This window comes from Budorcas taxicolor, chromosome 10 (genome assembly GCF_023091745.1).
Source record: "Budorcas taxicolor isolate Tak-1 chromosome 10, Takin1.1, whole genome shotgun sequence".
Lineage (NCBI taxonomy): Eukaryota > Metazoa > Chordata > Mammalia > Artiodactyla > Bovidae > Budorcas > Budorcas taxicolor.
This window is the reverse complement of record NC_068919.1, coordinates 65897153-65923235: the sequence shown is the minus strand read 5'-3', so window position 1 is coordinate 65923235 and position 26083 is coordinate 65897153. Positions and strand designations below refer to the sequence as shown.

At 38.4% G+C, this 26083-nt stretch overlaps 1 protein-coding gene across 1 annotated transcript in view; it reads left to right on the top strand.

The window, feature by feature from the left end:
* The first annotated feature begins 9875 nt into the window (after positions 1 to 9875).
* DLGAP5 (DLG associated protein 5) overlaps positions 9876 to 26083 on the top strand; it is a 39540-nt gene continuing 23332 nt past the window's right edge. The window contains exons 1-8 of the mRNA XM_052647121.1: positions 9876 to 10113; positions 15846 to 16039; positions 21003 to 21065; positions 22121 to 22205; positions 22296 to 22415; positions 23204 to 23274; positions 24807 to 25081; positions 25812 to 25936. Coding sequence (XP_052503081.1) covers positions 9876 to 10113; positions 15846 to 16039; positions 21003 to 21065; positions 22121 to 22205; positions 22296 to 22415; positions 23204 to 23274; positions 24807 to 25081; positions 25812 to 25936 — 1171 coding nt within the window. The remainder of the gene's footprint in view (positions 10114 to 15845; positions 16040 to 21002; positions 21066 to 22120; positions 22206 to 22295; positions 22416 to 23203; positions 23275 to 24806; positions 25082 to 25811; positions 25937 to 26083) is intronic.

Below are 26083 nucleotides of genomic sequence, written 5' to 3'. Positions count from 1 at the left end.
CATTTTGTACTCAAGAAGCATAACTTCCCAGGCATTAAGTGTGGTCTGCTCACACTTCCTTTCAAGGAGTATAGTACGGAAAGGGGGAGAGTAGTTTTACATTGGAGAAATCTGACAAGCACTACCTCAACCAAATAATCAAGGTTAACATTAACAGTAATAAGTTATGTAGATTTTATATACTCACTGTGATATGATGTGAAAGGTACTTCACCTCTATGGTATTTTTCCCAAAGCCATAATCCCAGTCTATGTATAGGAAAAACATCAGACAAATTCCTATTAAGGGTCATTCTACAAAATACCTGACCACTACTCCTCAAGATTGTTAAGGTTACCAAAAATAAGGAAAAGTCTGAGAAGATGTCTAAGAAGTCTAATGCAACATGGTGACCAAATGTAATATGGTATCTTGGAAGAGAAAAAGACCAATGGATAAAAACTAAAGATATCTGAATAAAATATGGACTTTAGTTAATAATAATGTATCAGTATCATTTCATTAATTGTAACAAATATACCATACTAGTATAACAGGGAGAAATAAATATGGGGCATATGAGAACTCATCTTATTATCTTTGTAATTTTTCTGTTAATCTAAAGCTATTCTAAAATTAAAGGTTTGTTATTTTAAAAGGTTAACCTTTTCAAAAAGGGAAAATTATTAAAAATACATGTATCTGAAAAAAGACTTGGACTCAGAATAGATAAAACTTCTATAATTGAATACTAAAAAGACAATTAAATTTTAAAAGATAACCCTCAATTTTAAAAACATAGGCAAAAGACTTGAACAGGAATTTCGAAAAACAAGATACAAAAGTAGTCAATAAGCACATGAAAAAATGTTCATCATCATTAGCTATTGGGGAACTACAAAATGAGAATGAGATACCATTTTATACCCACTAGAAGGGTTAAAATTAAAGAGTGATAACTCAAAATGTTGGCAAGCATGTGGAACAATGGGAGCTCTTAAACATCATTAGTGAGAGTGTAAAATGGTAGAGAGGAACCAGAGATCAAATTGCCAACATCCGCTGGATCATGGAAAAACCAAGAGAGTTCCAGAAAAACATCTATTTCTGCTTTATTGACTATGCCAAAGCCTTTGATTGTGGGGATCACAATAAACTGTGGGAAATTCTGAAAGAGGATGGGGATGGGAATACCAGACCACCTGACCTGCCTCTTGAGAAACCTATATGCAGGTCAGGAAGCAACAGTTAGAACTGGACATGGAACAACAGACTGGCTCCAAATAGGAAAAGGAGTACATCAAGGCTGTATATTGTCACCCTGCTTATTTAACTTCTATGCAGAGTACATCATGAGAAACGCTGGACTGGAAGAAGCACAGCTGGCATCAAGATTGCCGGGAGAAATATCAATAACCTCAGATATGCAGATGACACCACCCTTATGGCAGAAAGTGATGAGGGACTAAAAAGCCTCTTGATGAAAGTGAAAGAAGAGAGTGAAAAAGTTGGCTTAAAGCTCAACATTCAGAAAACGAAGATCATGGCATCTGGTCCCATCACTGCATGGGAAATAGATGGGGAAACAGTGGAAACAGTGTCAGACTTTATTTTCTTGGGCTCCAAAATCACTGCAGATGGTGACTGCAGCCATGAACTTAAAAGACGCTTACTCCTTGGAAGAAAAGTTATGACCAACCTAGATAGCATATTCAAAAGCAGAGACCTTACTTTGCCAACAAAGGTCTGTCTAGTCAAGGCTATGGTTTTTCCTGTGGTCATGTATGGATTTGAGAGTCAGACTGTGAAGAAGGCTGAGCTCTGAAGAATTGATGCTTTTGAACTGTGGTGTTGGAGAAGACTCTTGAGAGTCCCTTGGACTGCAAGGAGATCCAACCAGTCCATTCTAAAGGAGATCAGTCCTGGGTGTTCTTTGGAAGGAATGATGCTAAAGCTGAAACTCCAGTACTTTGGGCACCTCATGCGAAGAGCTGACTCATTGGAAAAGACTCTGATGCCGGGAGGGATTGGGGGCAGGAGGAGAAAGGGACAACAGAGGATGAGATGGCTGGATGGCATCCCCGACTCGATGGACATGAGTTTGGGTGAACTCCGGGAGTTGGTGATGGACAGGGAGGCCTGGCGTGCTGCAATTCATGGGGTCGCAAAGACTGAGAGACTTCACTTTAAAGAGTCGGACATGACTGAGCGACTGAACTGAACTGAAAATGGTACAACCACTTTCGAAGACTGCTTGGCAATTTTTTATAAAATTAAGCATACCCAGAATGACCCAGAAATAGCACATCTACATTTCCCCAAGAGAAATAAAACATGCTCACAGACAGCCTTGTACAAGAATGTTTATAGAAACTTTATTCATAATTAAAAGGTAGCCAAAGCAAACTTAAAAAAGAAAAATAAAGCTGGAGGCATCGCACTCCTAGACTTGAAATTATACTACAAAGTTACAGTAATCAAAATAGTATGGTACTAGCACAAAAACAGACACATAGATCAATGGGACAGAATAGAGAGCCCAGAAACAAATCCAAGCTTATATGGCCAATTAATTTATAAGGGAGGCAAGAATGGGGAGTGTAGAACAATAATGGGGAAATGATAGTCTCAATAAATGATGTTGGGGAAAGTGGACAACCTCTTGCAAAAAAATGAAATTAGGCCACTTTCTTACACCATATAAGAAAATAAACTCAGAATGGGACTCACCTGGTGGTACAGTGGTTAAGATTCTGTGCTTCCAACTCAGGGGGTACAGGTGTGATTCCTGGTCAGGGAGCTAAGATTCCACATGCCACATGGTGTGGCCAAAACATAGAAATAAATAAATAAACTCAGAATGGATTATAGATTTCAATGTAAAACCTGAAACCACAAAACCCCTAGAAGAAAACATAGGTAGTAACCTTTTTGACTTTCTTCTTAGCAATGTTTCTTGAATATGTCTTCTCAGGCAAGGTTAATAAAAACAAAAATAAATAAAGGGGACTTCATCAAACTAAAAATCTGCAGAGTGAAAGAAACCAACAAAACAAAATGGCAACCCAATGAATGGGAGAAGATACTTGCAAACGATAAACCAAAATGGGATTGATAGCCAAAATATATAAAGGAATCACAGCTCAACATCAAAAAAAAAATAACCTGATTAAACAAGAAGATATGAATAGATATTTTTCCAAAGAAGACATACAGATGACCAATAGGCACATGAAAAGGTGCTTAGCACCCCCATCATCAGGGACATACAAATCAAAACCACAGAGAACTACCTCCTCACACCCGTTGGAATGGCTATTATCAAAAATATAAAAAAATAACAAGTGTTGGCAAGTATGTAGAGAATAGGGACCCCTTTTGCATTGTTAGTTGAAATGTAAATTATTGCAGTCACTGTGGAAAACTGTACAGAGTTTCCTCAAAAAGCTAAAAAGACTACCATATGATCTAACAATTTCACTTCTGGGTATTTATTTGAAGAAAGTGAAAACATAATTTGAAACGATAGGTATGCCTATGTTTGCTGTTGTTGTTTAGTCACTAAATCATGTCTGACTCCTTGCAATCCCATGGACTGTAGTCTGTCAGGCTCCTCTGTCCATGTGATTTTTCCAGGCAAGAATACTGGAGAGAGTTGCCATTTCCTTCTCCAGGGATCTTCCTGACCCAGGGATCGAACCCGTATCTCCTGCTTGGCAGGAGGATACTTCACCACTGAGCCACCAGGGAAGCCCTACCACTATGTCCACTGCAATATGTAGCTAATTTACAATAGTCAAGATATGGAAGCAATCTAAATGTCCATTGATGGTTGAGTGGATATAGTAAGGTATGGTATACCTATGTACAATGGAATATTACTCAACCATTAAAAAGGAATGAAATCTTGCCATTTATGGCAACATGGATGGACCTGGAGGGTAATATGCCAAGTGAAATAAACCTGACAGAAAAACAAATATCATATAATTTCATTTATATGTATAATCTAAAAAACAAAACAAGTGAATAAACAAAACAGAAACAGACTCATAAATACAGAGAATAAACTTGGTTGTCAGGAGAGGGAGTGAGGGAAATGGACCACACTGGTGAAAGGGATTAAGAGGTACAAATTTTCAACTATAAAACAAACATCACAGAATATAGTAAATAACATTATAACAATGTTGTATGGTGATTGATGGTAGCTGGATTTATTGTAGTGATCATTCCATAATGTATAAAATATTGAGTCACTATACTGTACACTTGAAACTAATACTATGTTAATTAGAGCTCAGTATTAAAAGAAATTTCACATTTATATTTCTCTAAGATAAATAAAGCATGCCCACAAAAAAACATGTACAAGATTGTTTATAGCCACTTTATTCATAATAGCTGAAAACTGGAGCAATCCAAATATCCATCAACAGGAGAATGGATGGCAAATTATTCAATGGAACACTTCAGTTTAGTTCAGTCACTCAGTCGTGTCCGACTCTTTGTGACCCCACTGACTGCAGCAGGCCAGGCCTCCCCATCCATCACCAACTCCTGGAGTTTACTCAAACTCATGTCCATTGAGTCGGTGATGCCATCCAACCGTCTCACCCTCTTTCGTCCTCTTCTCTTTCCGCCTTTACTCTTTCCCAGCATCAGGGTCTCTTCAAATGAGTCAGCTCTTCGCATCAGGTGGCCAAAGTATTGGACTTTCAGCTTCAACATCAGTCCTTCCAATGAATATTCATGGGTGATTTCCTTTAGGATGGACTAGTTGGATCTCCTTGCAGTCCAAGGGACTCTCAAGAGTCTTCTCCAACACCACAGTTCAAAAGCATCAATTCTTTGGCGCTCTGCCTTCTTCACAGTCCAACTCTCACATCCATACATGACTACTGGAAAAACAATAGCTTTGACTAGATGGAACTTTGTTCGCAAAGTAAGGTCTCTGCTTTTGAATATGCTGTCTAGGTTGGTCATAACTTTTCTTCCAAGGAGCAAGCATCTTTTAAATTTCATGGCTGTAGTCACCATCTGCAGTGATTTTGGAGCATGCCCCCCAAAATAAAATCTGTCACTGTTTCCACTGTTTCCCCATCTCCCATGAAGTGATGGGACCAGATGCCATGATCTTCGTTTTCCGAATGTTGAGCTTTAAGTCATCTTTTTCACTCTCCTCTTTCACTTTCATCAAAAGGCCCTTTAGTCCTTCTTCACTTTCTGCCGTAAGGGTGGTGTCATCTGCATATCTGAGCTTATTGATATTGCTCCCGGCAATCTTGATACCAGAGTGTTCTTCATCCAGCCCAGCGTTTCTCATGATGTACTCTACATATAAGTTAAATAAGCAAGGTGACAATATACAGTCTTGATGTACTCCTTTCCCTATTTGGAACCAGTCTGTTGTTTCATGTCAAGTTCTAGCTGTTGCTTCCTGACCTGCATACATTTTCTCAAGAGGCAGGTCAGGTGGTCTGATATTCCCATCTCTTTTAGAATTTCCCACAGTTTATTGTGATCCCCACAATCAAAGGCTTTGGCATAGTCAATAAAACAGAAGTAGATGTTTTTCTGGAACGCTTTTGCTTTTTTGATGATCCAGCGGACTTTGGCAATTTGATCTCTCATTCCTTTGCCTTTTCTAAATCCAGCTTGAACATCTGGAAGTTCATGGTTCATGTACTGTTGAAGCCTGGCTTGGAGAAATCTGAGCATTACTTTGCTAGCATGTGAGAGGAAAAGACTCTTGAGAGTTCCTTGGACTGCAAGGAGATCCAACCAGTCCATCCTAAAGGAGATCGGTCCTGGGTGTTCATTGGAAGGACTGATGTTGAAGCTGAAACTCCAATACTTTGGCCACCTGATGCGAAGAGCTGACTCATTTGGAAAGACTCTGATGCTGGGAAAGACTGAGGTCATGAGGAGAAGGGGACAACAGAGGATGAGATGGTTGGATGGCATCACTGACTCAGTGGACGAGTTTTGGTAAACTCTGGGAGTTGGTGATGGACAGGCAGGACTGGTGTGCTGTGATTCATGGGGTTGCAAAGAGTCGGCCATGACTGAGCAACTGAACTGATATGACATTGGTACTGAGATGAGTGTAATTGTGCTGTAGTTTGAGCATTCTTTGGCATTGCCTTTCTTTGGGATTAGAATGAAAACTGACCTTTTCCAGTTCTGTGGCTACTGCTCAGTTTTCCAAATTAGCCAGCATACTGGGTGTACCACTTGCACAGCATCATCTTTTAGGATTTGAAATAGCTCAACTGGAATTCCATCATCTCCACTAGTTTGTTCCTAGTGATGCTTCCGAAGGCCCACTTGACTTCACATCCCAGGATGTCTGGCTCTATGTGAGTGATCACACCATCCTACTCAGCAATAACAACAAGGCTGATTCATGCAAAGGTAGGGATGGATCTTGCAAACAATACTCTGAGAGAAAGGCAAACAGGAGAGTACCTACCACTCCTATTTTTAAGGTGACAGAAATCAAAAGAGTGAGCACCTACACGCTGGGAGATTTAGAATGGGGCTTGAGGAACTCAAAGGTTTTGAAAATGCTCTCATATCCTGACTGAGTGGTGGTTACACAGCTGATTACATTTAGCAAAACTCATCAGATTATACACTAAAAAAACCTATGCTTCTGAATGTAATTACTTTATATCTATTTTTTAAAGTAGACGAGAAAACATAGACAAGTAACAAGTAATAAAACTAATAATGATTTAAGGAGCAATTTGGTGTGATAATAAAACTTTCTTTAAAACTTTAAGCGAAGAAAATATTTCATTAAGTTCAGCTGATTTATGTAATTAAACAAGGACATTAAAAAGCCGGGCAAATAAAAAACAACAATAAAAAGCCCTGCAAACTCTGACTCCCCTCTCCTCCATCCGTCCTTTCTCCGATACCCGCGAAGGCCATGTAGCTGCAGAGGGGACGCAAGCGTAGCCCACGGCCAACCACCCGCCACTCCCGCTTCTAGCCCGCCCCGCTCCCCGCCCTCCCACCGCTCCCCGCCCTCCCACCGCTCCCCGCCCTCCCACCGCTCCCCGCCCTCCCACCGCTCCCCGCCCTCCCACCGCTCCCCGCCCTCCCACCGCTCCCCGCCCTCCCACCGCTCCCCGCCCTCCCACCTCCATCAATAGAGCATCCCGGACACGCCCAAAGAGTCCGCTCACACCTACCCTTTGAATGGTCCGTTCACCTTTCAATCAATTCAAATATGGCAAGGAGCGAGCCAATAGCGAGTCTCGTCGAGGGGAAGAGGCGGGCACTTTTTACCGGAAGTGTTGTTAAAATACCTCCAATCAGCGGCTCTGTGCGGGAAGTTTGAATTTTGTCGCTTCTTGCTGTAGACGTTCCTTCTTCGGAGGCGGTGGTGGTCTTCCGGGCCCAGAGGGTTCCTTTTAGTTTGGTTGAGGTTTAACGCTAGAAACTGCCTGAGGTAGGTGGTTGCTGGGGAGCTGGAGGAGGACACGGTTCGCTTCTTTGTAGAAGTTATAAAAGCGTCCGAGGACTGGCGGCAACGCTCTGAACGTCGCTTGGGGGAGCTTCTTCTTAGGACCGCATTACCTCTCCTTCCGGAAGCTGTTGACACAGTCCTCTGGAAGAGTAAATATTTGTTGAGAAGATCTGTGTATCAGCAGCATTTCGCCACCGGGGTGTAATTGGCATTTGGCCCCAACTTTATTGCAGTAGCTCCTTACAGATTATGTGACAACTAAAAACGCTTGGGTTGACAATCCCTAGGCAAGCAAGACTAAGTAAGGCATTCTAGACTTTCAGGCTGGAAGAAACTCCAGTCAAGAGTAGAGAACTTAAATGTGTGTGAAGGGCCGGGCTGCGGGGCTGGGGATTTCAGCTCCACTACCTTTTAACAGTGCTTATGTGGGCAGTTAATTTATCTCATCTGTATAGGAAATGGCAACCCACTCCAGTGTTCTTGCCTGGAGAATCCGAGGGACGGGGGAGCCTGGTGGGCTGCCGTCTGTGGGGTCGCACAGAGTCGGACACGACTCAAGCGACTTAGCAGCAGCAGCAGCAGCAGCATACTACCTTTTAGGATTTAGATGATAATAAAATATGCCTTTAGTGTTAGTCCTTTCTCGCTTTGCTGTGTACAGGACAGTGCTATGCCGTATTTTAAATAACTAATACATAATTTTTATTTTTTCTTTAATAACTGCTTAATATTGTTGCAGGAAAAGCCAATTTTAACTCCAGGTTGGAACTGTTTCTTTGACTTGCTTTTCCGTTGCTTTTGTTATTATAATCATACATAATGTCCTGCCTCAAGAGAATTCTACCCCTCTGCTTGACTCTTAAACGAAAATTAAAATGCCTTTGTTCAGAGCGCTAGACATTAGTGTGCCATCTTGGTCAGCTCTCAGGAATAAAGTCCTTACCTCTACACGTCATCTCCCCTTCATTGGCCTGCTGTGCAGCAAGGAGAGCAAGTGTTCCATAGTATTTGTGAGAAGTGGTAAATCAAATAGTAGAGGAGAGTTCTTGATAAAAAGCACAGTTCTTTATCACTTCCTCTGGACCCTTCAAAGAGAATGTTTTTAGCATTCAGTTCAGTCGCTTAGTCATGTCGGACTCTTTGTGACCCCATGGACTGCATCTTGCAAGGCTTTCCTGTCCATCACCAACTCCTTGGAGCTTGCTCAAACTCATGTCCATCGAGTTGGTGATACTGTCCAACCATCTCATCCTCTGTCATTCCCGTCTCCTGCCTTCAGTCTTTCCCAGCATCAGGATGTTTTCTAATGAGTCATTCAAATCAGATGAATTCTCATATTTTATACTCTGTTGATTGCTTGAAATAGTGTTTTAATTTGCCTCACTTCTTATGCAGATTTTTATGTGCAGTTTTCTAGGGTACTTTCTTAGTTATTCTTGTTGTTGAAGAGCATTGTGTGCTTATATATTTTTAAAATTCCTAGTGACAGACTTTCCATCCTTCCCTGCTCCGCCCCCCCTCCCCCGCCCCTCTTTAGAGAATTGGTCCTTTTTCTCCAGTTTGGCTTAGTTCTCTCCACTAGTTGTTTAGGTGAGGCTCTTAGATATTCCAGTTTCCTTTATTCTCTTTCTCAGTTGGAGCCTGGTAGGCTACAGTTGATGGGGTCTCAAAAAGTCTGACAGGACTGAGCGACTTCTCTTTCACTTTGATTTGGATCCACAGTTTCTTAGAACCCATGACATCATCTTTTTTGTTCTCTCTTGTTTCACTTCAATACATTCTCGGGGATCTTTCTAAGAAAAGAGTATATGCCAAATAAACTATATGACTTCTTATATAGCTAAAAGAATTTTATTCTGTCTCACCAAAGTAAGCATATGGTTATCCTTCTACATCATTATGGTACTTCTGGAAACCCTTTTTTCTCAATCTCATATTTGACTGCCTATTTATCTTCTCTAACTATATAATAGACATCTTGTGGGTTTGTTTGTTTGTTTTTGTCTTTTGGGTTGAGAAAAAGTGCTAGGCTGCCTGCATTCATCATCAGGGGAAGGTTAAGGCAACTATTCTGTATACTGTCCTTCATTTACTTTCCCCTATTTTCACCTTTACTTCATACATTTTGCAGTGTTCTCTATGGTAAGCCTAGAATCTCTTCCAAACCTTGGCTTCCTGGACTTCACTTCACCTGTCAAACAAGTTCCTATTCAGAACCCCAAAATAGTTTGTAGCATCTTCTCTTTTGATAACTTTCTTCCCACTCTTAAGTCACATGTATATTCCATTTTGTATTTTAACATTTTTATTTCAGAAAGCTCTGAAGTGGTATAGGAAGTGAACTGGAATCTTGAGTTTTTAAAATATAAAATGAAATTCCATGTAAGTTGGTCTTTCTCTCTTTTTCCTGACAGGATGTCTTCATCACATTTTGCCAGTTGGCACAGAAAGGATTTAAGTACTGACATGATTAGAACTAAAATTGCTCATAGAAAATCACTGTCTCAGAAAGAAAACAGACATAAGGAATATGAACGAAATAGACACTTTGGTTTGAAAGATGTCAACATTCCAACCTTGGAAAGTAGAAGTCTTCTTGAATTAGATGAGACATCTCAAGAGCTTGTTCCAGAAAAGGCCAGTATCAAGCCAAGTAAGTAAAGGTTGATTGTAATTTCAAGTGCTTTGAAGAGTAATATCTGAGAGTATTATTACCTGAGAGTATTAATATCTGAGGTTTAAAAAAACCCTGACCAGAAGAATGGAGTTTTGAAATAACATTCTAAATAACTGTGTTTTCTACAATTAAGTACTGCCTATTTCAAGCAAAGACTGAACGTCCCTATCTAGGCTAACGCCATGCACCTATGGAGTATTATAACATTTTTTACCTATATGGCCTTATAGGAATCCTAATTTCTTACTTCTAGAGCTTAGGTAAGATAAACATTAACAAGATAAGTTGATAAGGGTTATATAAAAATATAACTGATGATGAGAATTTGCATGCTGCAATTAAAAATAAATATGGATATGCTTGATTGAAGTATCTACAAAGTAAGGATACTAAATCAAAGTATTCATCCCTGTAGTTTGCCTAGAAGGATTTGGGGTGGTTAGGAGGGGAAGAACCAATTAAAAAAGAAAGGAATGGTCTCAGCAAAAGATAAAGATAATAAAAACGAGTGTCTTAGAAGGCAAGGGATACTATAGAATAGAAGGAAGAGAACTGGAAAGTGGCATGCATTTGCAGAATGAGTCATTGGACTCCTATTTAGTTGTGTTTATATAGCAGGTACTAGGAGCTAGATTGGGAGAAGGCAATGGCACCCCACTCCAGTACTCTTGCCTGGAAAATCCCATGGATGGAGGAGCCTGGTGCGCTGCAGTCCGTGGGGTCGCTAAGAGTTGGGCACGACTGAGCGACTTCACTTTCGCTTTTCACTTTCATGCATTGGAGAAGGAAATGGCAACCCACTCCAGTATTCTTGCCTGGAGAATCCCAGGGACGGAGCAGCCTAGTGGGCTGCTGTCTTTGGGGTCACACAGAGTCGGACATGATTGAAGCGACTTAGCAGCAGCAGCAGCAGCAGCAGGAGCTAGATTGCAGTGAAACAAAGCAAAGATGAACTTTGAAGAAATGGCAGAGAGAGATAGTCTTAGAAGTTTTATAGAGGTGAGATGTCACATTATTCTAAGTGTTCACTGCTTCAGTTTTTATTATTTTTCCAGAACCAGTGTAATGTTTGACACATACAAGACACTCAACATATAAAGCTTAATTGCTTCTGTAAAAAGGAGGGGTGGGCTAAAACTATTTCTTCTAGATTTGTCATTTTTGTGATTCTAAAAGAAAGTGAGAGAAAAGAATTGATTAATATGTTGTAGCGTTTTTGTTTTTGAGATGAAGTGATGGTTTATGTTTGAAGATCAAAGGAAATGGGTTGGTCGTTGAGAGGGATAGAGTAAAGGATAACATCTGTTAGGAGTTCAGAGGAAATGAAAACTGGGTCATAGAACTGAATTAAGATGGACTTTAAAGAAAGAACTGACATTTTCTGTGAGAAGAGGTGATGTTATTGCCTTCTGAGTTGTCTTTTTGCTTCTACTTGGACCCTCTCAAACATTTCATTCCTCGGCCAAAATCTTTCAAATGAAATTTAACTTTGTCAGTGTGCTATATAAGTGTCTTTTATTCCTCATTTGCAAAGGCATAGAGGTAGGAGTTGGAGAAGGCAATGGCAACACTCCAGTACTCTTGCCTGGAGAATCCCATGGGCAGAGGAGCCTGGTGGGCTGCAGTTCATGGGGTCACGAAGAGTTGGACAAGACTGAGCAACTTCACTTTCACTTTTCACTTTCATGCATTGGAGAAGGAAATGGCCACCCACTCCAGTGTTCTTGCCTGGAGATACCAGGGACAGGGGAGCCTGGTGGGCAGCCATCTATGGGGTTGCACAGAGTCGGACATGACTGAAGCAACTTAGCAGCAGCAGCAGAGGTAGGAGTGGGCCAGGTGTTTTCCAGAGAAAGTGAATAGAGAAGCATGGCTGGAGAAAGCAAGCAAGTTCCCATAGAGCCTTTATGACCTTATCATTATAAGGACATTGGCTTTTACTCTGGAATATTGGAGAAGGAAATGGCAATCCACTCCAGTACTATTGCCTGGAAAATCCCATGGACAGAGGAGCCTGGTAGGCCCCAGTCCATGGGGTCACAAAGAGTTGGACACGACTGAGCGACTTACTTACTATGAAATGTTTAATGGGTTAATGAGTGTTTCTCTGATTTATGATTTAAAGGCATCTCATTGGCTACTGTGTTGAGAATAGATTGTGGGGTGGCAAGCATAGCCACAGAGAGACCAGTCTGAAGACTGTTGTAATAATTTAGTACATGGTTGACCACAGTGGTGAAAGTGTGAAAGTGTTAGTTGCTCAGTCATGTCCAACTCTTGGCGACCCCATGGACTATATAGCCCACTAGGCTCCTCTGTCCTTGGAATTCTCCAGGCAAGAATACTGGAGTGGGTTGCCATTTCCTTCACCAGGTATCTTCCTGACCCAGGGATTGAACCTGGGTCTCCTGCATTGCAGGCAGACTGTTTACTGTCTGAACCACCAGGGAAGCCAGAGTGGTAGCAGCAAAAATAGTTGGTTGAATTCTGGATGTATTTTGAGGGTTGAACCAATATGATTTCTTAATGGATTCAATGTAGGGGTTGATAAAGAAAGAGAAGTCAAGGAAACTTCCCTGGAGGTTCACTGGTTCAAACTCCACTCTTCCACTGCAGGGGGTGAGGGTTCGATCCCTGGTAAGGGAACTAAGATCCCACATGCTGCGTGGCCAAAAAGTTAAATAAATATAGATGAGTAAGAAAGAGGAATCAAGGTGATTCCAAAGTTTTTGGCCTGAGCACCTAAAAATATGAAGTGGCCATTTACTAAATTGTAAAGGACTGGGGGAGTGGTAAGACTGAGAGTTCAGTTTTACATGTGTTAAACTGAAGATGCTTATTAGATTTAAAAGAGATTTTGAAAAGGTAGTTGGATATCCAAGATGAGTTCAGAGGAGAAGTCTGAGCTAGATATATAAATTCAGGTGTTGCCAACTTATACATGGTATTTTTGTTTTTTAAATATTTATTTGTTTGGCAGTGCCAAGTCTTACTTGTGGCACTCAATCTTCAATCTTCCTTGCAGCATATGGGATCTTAGATGTGGCATGTGGGGTCTAGTTCCCTGACCAAGGTTCAAACCTGCATCCCCTGCATTGTAGGATAGATTCTTGACCACTGGAGTGCTAGGAAATCCCCTGGAATTTTTTTTTTCCTGAATATTTTCCGTATGCAGTTGGATGAATCTGTGGCTGTGGAACCCAGGAATATGGAGAGTCAACTGTAGAAAGGAAAGAAGTAGCATGCGTTTTGTGTGCTGTTCCAGCCATATTCATTTGCACATTGCAGGTGGGAAGTAGACACAGAGAGGCCTTTAGTTGGAATTGCGATTTTGCCAGAGTGAGAGAGGGGCCAAAAAGTTGAAGTAGTGATGATGATGATAAATCATGGACTCTAAACTGGATATGAAAACACTTGCTGTGAGGGAGGTGAAAGACTGAAAATATGATCGTAGGTCAGGAGCGCTTAGGTACATCCTGGTGGAGCCAAAGAATTGTTGGAAAGATCAGATATGGTAATCAGAGAGTGGATTTCTTAAAATTGGGCTGATGAAGGACATATAGTATTCATCGGTAATAATGAGGTCTCAAGTGCCTGGTTATCTCATGAATGAATACAGGTGTGACAGGAAATTGGTCCTCTGAGCCCTTGCAGTTTCTGGCAGGGTCTGGATTGATCAGACCTCTCTCTCTTTGGCTGGTTAGTTGCATTTGACCACAAGCAGCGTGGTCTGCGAATGTTATTCTGTGTGTGCCATGACACGAGAAAGGTTGAAGTACTAGTATGGGTGTGATCATGGGAATGGGTACCTGAGATACAGTGGAAGAAAGATCACTGGAAGAAAGAACACCTAAGAATTGAGAAGCTAGGGTACTGGATGAGTCATCAAGATTTGTGCAAGAGTAGTGATGGAGACAATGACAGTGAGCCACGAGCTAAAGCCATCAAGGAAGGAGAAACAAACGTGGAAACAGATTGAGATACTGGGTAGTTAGATCTGATGACACGAAATGTAAAGCTGGGATGTTTAAATGAAGAAGAAGACATAATCAGGAACCAACAATGAGGTCATCTCTCCTCTTTAGGTGCAGTGATACTCTGGTGTGGGAGAAAAAACAGTCAGCCTCTTGAGAGGACAACTAGGGAAGCAGTGACTTCAGGGGACAGCCAGGTTTCAGTTCAGTCAAGAGCTGAGGGGAACCTTCAGAGAAGTCGAAGATAAAGGGGTTTGTTGGTGACTGACCACTTGATCATCTGTGCTTTTGCATATTCTGTACTCTGCCTGGGGGTTTCTTTTATTTAACAATTTTATCAAGGTCCAATTTATATACTATAAATTTCCCTCATTTTAAGTATATACCTTTTTGTAGTAAATTTACTCAGTTATGCAGTTATGTATGGATTATTTTTAATCCTTACCCAGGGGACAAATACTTATTCCTCTGAACCCTTTTTAGGTGTGCTATCTTAAGGAAGCATTTCCTGATCTCTCCAGATAGCTGTTTTACTGATTCTTTATTATGTGCATTCTCCTTTTTATTTCATGCTAAACTGAAACTGTGTTCCCTTGAGCGCCTCAAGGGCAGACATTTTCTTACTTATTCTTCCTACCTAAAAATGTCTCACACGTGGTAGCCACTTATATTTTTCATATAAAAATGTTTCAGCAAACCTTATTATATTAAATAAGCATTATATTGTAAAATGCTTCATAGTTTAAAGAAACATAAGAAGATTTATGTAGAAAACCTAAATTGAGCTAAAGAAACTGACAGGGAGCCCAAATATCAAAAGAAAGAAATAGTATTAGTTACCCCAAAATTCAGTGGCTTAAAACAATAAATGTTTATTAATTTACACAGTTTTTGTGGGTCAGGAATTTGAGTGCAGCTTGGCTAGGTGGTTCTGGAGACTGCAGTCAGGATGTTATCCAGGATGCATCTGAGGGCTTGACTGAGACTGGAAATCTGCTTCTACCATACTGTTTGATTATTGTAAAGGATTCGCTTCTAAAGTGACTCATTCATGTGACCAGCAAGTTGATGCTGGCTTTTGGCAAGAGGCCTTAGTTCTTTGTCACGCAGACATCTCTGTGTGGCTTCCTGAGTCTCCTTACAGTTCCACGTGGCCACTGGCATCCCCCCAGAACAAGTGATCTAAGAGTGTATGCTAAGTAGCTTCAGTTGTGTCTGTTTGTGACCCTGTGGACTGTAGCCCTCGAGACTCCTCTGTCCATGGGGATTCTCCAGGCAAGAATGCTGGAGTGTGTTGCCATGCCCTCCTTCAGGGGATCTTCCCAACCCAGGAGCTAACCTGCATAGTCATGGAGTTGTTCTCCATCGTTTCCACAGTACTTTCTTGGTCACACAGGTCGGCCCTGTTCAGACGGCAGGGGATGACACAAGACATGGCTGCCTGGAGGCGAGAATCCCTGGACGTCAGCTTGGAGTCTGGCTGTCACAGAAGTTAACTAATTTAAAAGGGAAGTAATGCATCCCTAGTACATAGCAAGCAATTAGATATTTGAGCAAGTGAAGTCAAAAGAAATAGGAATTTTAAGACAGGTGGAAATAAATTGAAGGACTAAGGAATTAATAGGAAGTTACTAAAAGCACTTCTTAGCAACAGTTGAAGTTAGAAGTTAAGATATTTGCCTAACTTTCTATCTGAAATATTTTATATACTGTTTTTTCTTTTTTCCTACTTAGAGTCAACAAAAACTGTTGTCTTTGATCAACGAAAACAGATGCTCCAAAAATACAAAGAAGAAAAGCAACTTCAGAAATTGAAAGAGCAGAGAGAGAAAACTAAACGAGGAGTGTTTAAAGTGGGTCTTTATAGACCTGATATGCCTTGTTTTCTTTTCTCAAACCAGAATGCTATGAAAGCTGAGCCAAAAAAGGTTAGTATCCTAACTTGATACAGAGAAATAGTTGCTTTTAACTGGTATTTTCTTTAAAGATTAGATGACTAAAATAATCATTTCCCTGAGTCCCCTAGTTGATAGGGGTGGGAATGACATCATAGTAACTCTGAAGATGAAAACAGAGTCTCTTGATGTAACTGCTGGTATGTTGAGATTGGATAAAACCAGGGGAGAGATTGGAAAAAACCTGGTAGAGTCAGGCTAAACAGTGAATGCTGTGCCAGAGTATTTGGTATTTACCTTTTAGGATATGCAGGGTTAAGGGAGGCTTATAAATGAGATTGTACCATTATCAAACTAATATTCAGGAAGATTACCTTGCCTTGAGGATTATAGTCTAGAAAGGCAAGCTTTTATAGATGGGAAGACTAGTTGTGAATCATATATTATGACTATTCTCTATACATAGATTAGGAGAAATGAGATAAGTGGACTGGGCCTTTGGTTTAAAAACAAGAAATAGGTTTAAGACATCATTTTCCCTGAGATATAATTGACATTAATTTCAGGTGTGGAACATAATAAGTCAGTATTTGTATACATTATAAGATGACCACCGTAATTAGTCTAGTTAACATCTATCACCACACATGGTTACAAAAATTTTTTTCTCGTGATGAGAACATTTAAGGTCTACTCTACAATGCTCAAACATACAGTATAGTATTATTAACTGTAGTCACCATGCCGAATACTATATTCCCAGGACTGACTTATTTTTAAAACTGGAAGTTTGTACTTTTTGACTATATTCACCCTTTTTGCCCAACCTGCACCTCTGGCAACCACCAGTCTGTTCTTTTTTTTTTTTTTTTTTAAGTTTAGTTTAATTAATTTATTTGGCTGCACCAGGTCTGTAGTTATGGCACATGCAGGGCTGTTGATCTTTGTTGTGGCGTGTGGGATCTTTAGTTGTGGCATTCCAGCTCTTACCGATGGCATGCCAGATCTAGTTCCCTGACCAGGGATTGCACCTGGGACCCCTGCATTGGGGACACAGAGTCTTAGCCACTGGACCCTCAGGGAAGCCCCCCACCAGTCTGTTCTTTATCTAGGAGGTTGGGTTTTTTATTATTATTTGTTTAAACTTCCGAATATAAGTAAGGTCATATGGTATGTGTCTTTCTCTGGCTTACTTGTTTAAACTTCCAAATATAAGTAAGATCATATGGTATTTGTCTTTGTCCAACTTAGCATAATGCCCTCAGTGTCCATTCATGTTGTCACAAAAGGCAACATTTCCTTCTTTTTTCATGGCTGAATAATATTAAAAACACACAAATGGACTATTAGTTTCTTTATTCACTCATCCATTGATGAACACTTGGCTATTATAAATAATGCTGCAGTGTACATGGGGCTACATGTATCTTTTTGAGTCAGTGTTTTCATTCCCTTTGGATAAGTACCCAGAATTGGAAATGCTGGATCATATGGTAGTTCTAGTTTTAATTTTTTGAGGGTCTTCCATACTTTTTCCATAGAGGCTGCACCAGTTTCCATTAACAACAACAGTGTAGTAGGGCTCCCTTTTCTCTATATCCTCACCAATGCTTATTATTTCTTGTCTTTTTGATAATGGCCTTTCTAACAGGTGTCATATAAGACTTCTTAAGAGATAAATTTGACAGGACTGGTGACCTCAAGTAAGTAGTGAGGGGTAAAGGAAGTTGAAGAGTTAAGGATGATTGTTCTGAAGATAATAGTTTGAGCAATAATACAAGTTGTATAAAAGGCTCTAGGTTTGTCCACCTCAGTTCAACTAACTCAAATTCATGTTTATTTTATGATTGAGTAATATTTCATTGTATATAGGTACCCTAACTTGTTAATCCATTCATCTGTCGATGGACATCTAGGTTGCTTTCATGTCCTGGCTGTTGTAATTAAGTGCTTCAGTGAATACTGGGGTACATGTGTCTTTCTGAATTATAGTTTTCCCAGGGTGTATGCCCATTAGGGGGATTGCTAGAAAAATGATACAGATGAACCTATTTTCAGGGCAGGGATAGAGATGCAGATGCAGAGAACAGACTGTAGACACAGCAGGGGAAGAAAAGGGGGGGATGAATTGAGAGAGGAGCATTGAAATATATACATTACCATGTATAAAGCAGGTAGCTAGTAGGAGGTTGCTGTGTAACACAGGGAGCTCAGCCTGGTGCTTTGTGATAAACTAGAGGCTAGACGGGAGAGTGGGGTGGGAGGGAGGCTTTATGAGGAAGGGGATATGCATATACATATAGTTGATTCATGTGTGGCAGAAACCAACACAACAATGTAAAGCAGTTACCTTCTGATTAAAAATAAATTTTAAAGAAAGAATGTATGGGAAAAAAATAATATTACAAACTTTGCTACTGCTAAAAGAGATGAGGAAGGCAAGAAAAGGAATAAGCGTTAAGTGGGTGAATATTAATAACCTTTAAAAAAATCCTATTTGGAAATCAGGCTAGAGATTCATGCTAAAATGTGGATTTAGGATGTAATATTAGGAGTTTAAGTTGTAGGACTAAATGTAACCACTCCAGTAAGAATATGTACAATTATCTGAGTGAGGTCTAGAGAACAGCTTCAAGTGGGCAGCGATATGTTGAAAAGGACTGATCAAATGGCAAGAGAATAAATGCTAAAGGGAGGGGTAATGTAAAGAGAATGATGAGTAAGTCAAGGATGAAGTTTGACATATACCCCAGCGTTCATTGCAGCACTATTTACAATAGCCACGAAGTAACTTAGATGTCTGTTGACAGATGAATGGATAAAGAAAATGTGGTACAGGTATATACAATGAAATATTACTCAGCCATAAAAAGGGGTGGATTTGAGTCAGTGGTAGTGAGGTAACAAGAGCCTATTATACAGAATGAAGTAAGTCGGAAAGAGAAAACAAATAAATTAATGCATTTCTATGGAATCTAGAAAAATGGTACTGATGAACCTGTTTGCTGGGAAGGATTGGAGACGCAGATGTAGAGAACAGACTTGCGGACACAGCAGGGGAAGGAGAGGGTGGGATGAACTGAGAAAGTAGCATTGGCGTATATACACTGTCACGTGTGAAACAGATAGCTGGTGGGGAGTTGCTGTATAACCCAGGGAGCCCAGCCAGGCACTGTGACGACCTAGAGGGAGTGGCATGGGGGCAGAGAAGGGAGGCTCACGAGGGAGAAGAGATACATGTATGTGTGTATATATAATTAGGATTGTTGTATGGCAGACACCAACAACATTTTAAATCAATTTCCTCCAATTAAAAAGTAAATTTAAAACCTAAAAAAAAAAGTTGAAATTTGAACAGATCAGTTGGACTGTAAATTAGGCAGTCATTGGTGGTTTACAATTTAAAGATACATATAAATGAACTCATTGACTATATATACTCATTCCTGATTTAAGTAAGAATTGATAATATAAAGCCCCAAGATACTGCTTTTTTAGGCCTCATGAATCTCAATAATTCATTTGACAGATCTTTGATTATTTACTCTGTATGATCTTAGGATAATGTAGAAGAGACCAAAACTAATAGAATATAGTTCAAGTGGAAAGATATAGATAAATACATTCTATATATTAGAGGAAGGAGAGACTGTTTGCATTGGAGGAACATCAGAGAAGACATCTTGGAAGGGATTAGATTTAAGCTATCTTTTCAAAAATATATAGGATGCCATTCATTGGTCTACACCATAAACAACTTTTAAAATATGATAAGAAATATGTGTAAGAGGAACAAGAGACCCATCATTGTGTTAAATAGTATGATTCAGTGAGGAGTCAATAATTGTTCTTCATTTTATTTAGGTAATAGCCATTGCTGAATTTTAATCCTTTTAAGTACTGTTAAGAAAAGCCTAATTTCTTTAGCACTAGGTTTTCATTGAGATTTGGCGAAGAAAAATGACTTCTCATCTAGAGAAGTCTGATTATGCTTCTTAAGAAATTTTATAGAGTTGATAAATATCTTATAATTTTTTAATCAGTCTTTCTCCTCAATTTTTCCCACATTTTTTGATCAGGTCTCCATTTTCTTACTGACAGTGAACAGCTGTGTAATCATGAGATTTGAAGGCAAATTGTCAAAGCTAGGGAAGTAAGCTGTACAGTATCTTTTCATAAACAAGAAAAAAAATTCTAATACTCAAGTTTGTTCATCTGTGTGCTCAGTCGCTCAGCTATGTATGACTCTTTGTGACCCCATGGATTGTCATCCTCCCGGCTACTCTATCCATGGAATTTTCCAGACAAGAACACTGGAGCAGGTTGCCATTTTCTACTCCAGGGAATCTTCCCAGTTTGTTCATCTACCCCATTCCAAATATGTCCAGCTAATCATACTAATGAGGATCCTAATAACTTGGAAAATATGCTTTGAAATTTCTTCTCTTTCCTTATTGAATAATATGAGTAAGTTTTGAAGCTATTAAATTAAACATATTTTAAATCAAACCAGAACCAGAAAAAAAAAAACAAACAGTAATTTAAGGAGTTCCCTGGCAGTCCAGTGGTTAGAACTCAGTGCTTTCACTGCTGGAGCTGGGGTACAATCCCTTTTCAGGGAGCTAAGTTCCTGCAAGCTGTGCAGCATGGCCAAAAAACCCACAAAAGTTAAAAAAAAAAAAAAGAAAATAGTAAGTTAGCAAGTATCTTTTAGCTGTAAATGATTAATATAAATATATAAATTTAAAATATAAATATTTTTTATTTATAACTTTAAAATGAGAACTTTGGACTTCCCTGGGAGTCCAGGGATTAAGACTCTGAGCTTCCATTTCAGGAGGTGAGGGTTTGACCCCTGGTCAGGGAACTAAGATCCCACATGGCATGCTATGCAGCCACTCAAAAATAAATATATAAAATGGGAGCTTTATGGAAATAAATTTTGCAGTTTATTTAATATATTTTTTAAACTTTATCTTCTTTTGACTGTTTTAAGGATGTTCCATCTTCTGTACGGATTACAAGGTCAAAGGCCAGAAACCAAATGGAGCTGACTAAGGTATAGTTGGTAGTTTAGTAGGTCAGTGTTACTAAAATGACAAATTGTACTTTTTTTTCTGAGTAAGTAAATTTATTTTTAATTTAATGTCAGCTTTAAGCAATAGTGATTATTTTACCAGAGTTAATAGTACCAAAATAGATGCTGCTATATGGTGACAGAGCAGATTTGGCTATATGCCAAGGAAGCAGTCCCTTAAAATACTTTGCACAGACATCCTTTAAGAGATCTATACTAAACTCTGACACATTCTTTTTTGTTTATTTACTGGGCTTTTATTATGTATCCCATGTCACCATGAAGCGCAGATAGAAATAGAAAGCGCACAGGGTGAGTTTTATAAATTTATGGGTCTTCAAAACACTGTTTTGGATGAAGCTGCTAGGAGGATTACTAAAGTCAAGTGGGCAGGGAGAAAAAGAGTGTGCTTTGTCAGGTGAGGAAGCTGCTTCAGGTAGTTACTGAATTTGAGTGACTGTCATGTTCTTCTAGGCTCTAGGATATAATAGTGAATAAAACAAACAAAATTTCCTGTTTTCAAGGACTTTACGTAAGAGATAGTGTTAAAACAAAAAAGAACCATGTAGTGTGTCAGATGGTCAAAAGTATTATGGGGGAGATGAAAGAGAAGAAAGAACAGAGCTGGAGAGTTTTGAAGTAGGTATAGGGTAGACTTTTGATCATGCCTCACTGAGTTGGTGGCAGTTTAAATGCAGTCTTTCAAGAAGTAGAAGAGTGAGTTGTGGGGAAGAGCTTTCTTCCAGGAGAGGAATTTTCTAAATAAAAAGATACTTGTTGCATTTAAGGAGTCTCAGAAGATTATAGTCAGTTATTTTTTTAATAGTTTTTCTAAATTCTGGGATTCTGGAAAGGTTTGTTAGGAAATTTATGTAATGGAAAACTTGTTTCTTCATCTCATTTAGGGTAGTGGGTTTTTTGCTGGTTCCTTTACAGTATCAGATTTCAAATGAGATGTCAGTTTACACCTTAAAAATGTGGTGGTTTGGTTCATTATGCAATTAAATCACCTAATTAATACCTTATCTTTTAAATAGAGTGATAATGGGATTGATGTTCGAGCAATCCGACCTGGTCAAAGACAGACTTCTGAGAAGAAAGTGTTGGACAAAGAGAAAAAAGGTAGAAGTATTAGCAATTTTTGTAAGTTCTGATATTGCCACAATAATTTAAAACCACCAAAAGGATTCGTTTTTTTTTTTCCCCCTGCAGCTGTACAACCTGTAATGCTGCCAGTGAGACTCACTCGATCATCTACTCAAGCAGCAAAGCAGATTGTCAAGGAAATCCCGTCTACAGCAGCAAGAAAGCCAGAGACAAGGGCTATTAATGGTAAGAACAATTTATTGATCAGTGACTGAACTAGGATTATGTTTTGATCCTTGAGGGTTTTTGTGTTCAGTTTTTAAGATCCTTACACTTCTTTGAGTAGGACAGGAGGAAATGGGAGATTCTAACTCCTGAAAGCAGGTTTTGTGCCCTGATACTGTGTTAGCACACAGTGGGTGCTCAAATGTTGAAATGCTGAATTGGTGTAAGCAGTGATTCAAAGTAAAAAATTAATAGCCCCAATAATAGTCCATCCATTTGGTGGATTGAAGTGTAATCATGTAAGAACAAGGTGTGAAAAAACACTTAATGATATGGTTAATGATATTAAGTGGGCAAAGAGAAACAGGTAAAACCCTGAACAGTATGATCGAAATTCTATAATGAAATATGTATGTGAACTTTTAAAAACATATTCTTAAGTGTCAATAGTGATTACCACTGAGTAATGTAAACTTTAGAAAAATTTTTAGTTTTGTGCTTTTTATAATTTTTTCTAATTTTCTATAATAAATATGTATTTTATATTTAGAAGCAAAAGGTAAAATATCTTAACACCTTTTGTTTTGTTTGGTTTTGAAAACAGATGGCCTATACTTGAAACAGGAAATTTCATCTGTTTCTATCCTGTTTTCTAATATGATTTTTAATCATAATGTCCTTTAAGCTGTACATTTCTATTAAGCCTTTTTTCCTTTCCCAAATTACCTAGTTTTTTTTTTAACTTGTACTTTTAATGCAGCATTTTTTTATCTAGTCAAAATGGGTGTCTTATTTCACTTTTAATTTAGATAATGAAGCAGACAGAAAGGCACCAAATCAAGGAAAACCTGCCAAAAAGATAGGAACAAAACCTGACAAGGTAGAGTATAAACATCTGTTTATCTCTAGATACTTTGAAAATCTCATTGCTACTTTCATAAAATGGAAATTAAGCATATAGAACTGCTTCAAGAAGTTGACTCACCATGTGTCTTAAAACCTCCTTAACCATAAAGGAGCATCAGGAGGCTTTACTTGTTGTTTTTCAGATGTCTTATCCTCAGAGTTTTATAGTTAGAGAAAGCGTAATTTGGTTAACAGGAAATAGAGAAAAGTGACAGAAACGCAGCTGACAGAAACCTTCAGGTGGGAACTAGCTGAGAGAGGGTGGAGTAGGGTGAAATGTATTGACTCTGGATTCAGTTAGGCCTGAGTCTGAATATTGTCCTATTAGCTATATAACCTTGGGCAAGTTATGAATTTGTTTTCCCATCTCCAACATAAGAGTAGTTTTAAGAACTAAGTACTCTAATGTTTCTGACAGTGTCTAGCATAGTACCTTATAGGGTCTTCAGAAAAGAGTCACCATTTTGAGGCCCCAATGCCTTGGTTTATAATCAATGCTATAATTCCTTAACCTTAAAAAAGAAAGTTATACCGAAGTATAAGAAATGTAGCTATGTTGTACAGCAGAAACTGATACAACGTTATAAAGTAATTATACTCCAGTTAAAAATTTAAAAATTAAAAAAAAATGTGGCTAGATTTTTAACTGAAAATTAAAAATCAGAATAAAATCCTCTAAAAATTTTGCTTGTATGGGTGGGTGAAATGTGTAAAGGTTGTCAAAAGTTACAAACTTCCAGTTACAAACTATGGTCTGGGGATGTAATAAACAACATGGTAACTATGGTTATACTGTGTTGTATATTTGAAAGTTGCTAACAGGATTTAGGTCATAAGATTCTCAACATAAAAGAAATTGTAACTGTGTGGTGACAGATGTTGATAGACTTATTGTCTAGATCACTTTGCAATACATACAAATATCAAATCATTGTTTCATGCCTAAAACTAGCATCAGGTTTTTTTTTACAAAAACCAAATAATTAAATTGACAAAGAAAATAATAAGCTTCACATTATATTTGGTTAATCTCACTGCGTCACATTGAAAAATATTTTTCTCATTAGTCAGTCAGTAAGTTTATTTATAATCAAGTTTATTGTAAAAGAGGATTTGTTACTTGACAATAATAGTCGTCCATTAAACACTGGATTTCTGATTCTCAAATCATTGTAATTATCCACATAATTTAAATAAAAAGATGGGTATTTGTTAGTTGGGTAAGTCTTCCACCTTAATTTTCACGTATTTTAATTTGCTGTAATACCTAAAACCTATTATTTAGTCTTTTTAATGAGGATTGGTTCTCTCTCTCTGGATCATAACAATGGTTTAGTTAGCTGGTCTACTGATTTCATATTTACATTTAACTGTATTTATTTTTCTTTCTTAAATTATATTCATGGGACACATATCTCAACTCTAATATTTTCAGACCTGTAAAAATTGGCTTGACTATATACTCAGGAGAGAAATTCTCACTCTTTTCTGTTTCCTTCCATCCAGGTCATTTCTTTTAAAGTTGATAATGAAGGAAATACTTTGGATTCACAAACCAGTGCAACAAATGGAATGAATCCAGATGGAGTCTTATCAAGAATGGAAAATGTATCTAAGACAAACAGTGCAAAAATGAAAGGGAAGAATTCCTTTGCACCTAAAGATTTTATATTTCAGCCACTAGATGGTCTGAAGACCTATCAAGTAACACCTATGACTCCCAGAAGTGCCAGTGCTTTCTTGACACCCAGTTATACCTGGACCCCATTAAACACAGAAGTGTAAGAATTTAAAGTTAATAATGAATTCTTTGCTAAGATGGTTAACAATCACCTTTCTTAGATTTGTCCTGTGCTTTTTAAAGGTTAATGTTTAGTGAGTAAATTATGTTAATTATAAATCATGAAAATTTGGTATTTAAAAAAAATTCTTCAGAAGGGTACAGTAATGTACTACACAGTTTTACTATTTTCTATACATTGTTTTTATCTGTATTTTCATGGTACTCTTTGTGGGGTTTTTTTGCTTTTAATAGGTGATCTTTTTATAAAGACTTAGAAATAAATTTTTAGAAGAAAGAAACTAATACTATAGCTCAGAAATGGTGGGGTTTTTTGTCTTTTTGCTGAGTGTTACTTTAGAAAAATTACTTCTAAAGACAAAAATAATTAACTTGCAAAGTGAGGGAAAATCAGTTGGAATCTTTAATAGAAACAGCATGGTTGTTTTGCAAAGACTGGCTGGTAGCAAATTTACTAGAAACTGCTCAGCAGCATGTGAGACTATAGAGTGCTTATGTTCCATGAAGAGATCTTTGTAATCTTTGGATCTCATAATTAGTAAAGACAGACATTCCCACTATAGGTGTTTAAATGTGTTCAGAAAAGACACATTTTAAAAAATTAGAAACATGTTTCTATTTAATCCCAGATTTTTAAAAAGCAACATCATTTTGAAATCCTTCATATGAGGCTTATGTTTTAAGAGGTATATTTTTACTATTGTTTTTAGTGATAAGACTGAAGCAACAAAAGAAATCTTGGCACAAAAATGTAAAACTTTCTCTGCCAAAACAGTACCTCAAGATTCAAGTAAATCACAGTGTCCTTTGGGTTCTTTAACAGTTTGGAATAAAGGTATTGAATTTTAATTAATTTTTTACTTGCTTTTCTGAATTGTGATTTATCAGGTTTATTAGGCCCTTTTCAACATATAGCTCAGGAATGTGATATCAGGGTCAGGAAAGATGTGAAGACATGGGGAAAAGTAGCTGGAGAGAGAGA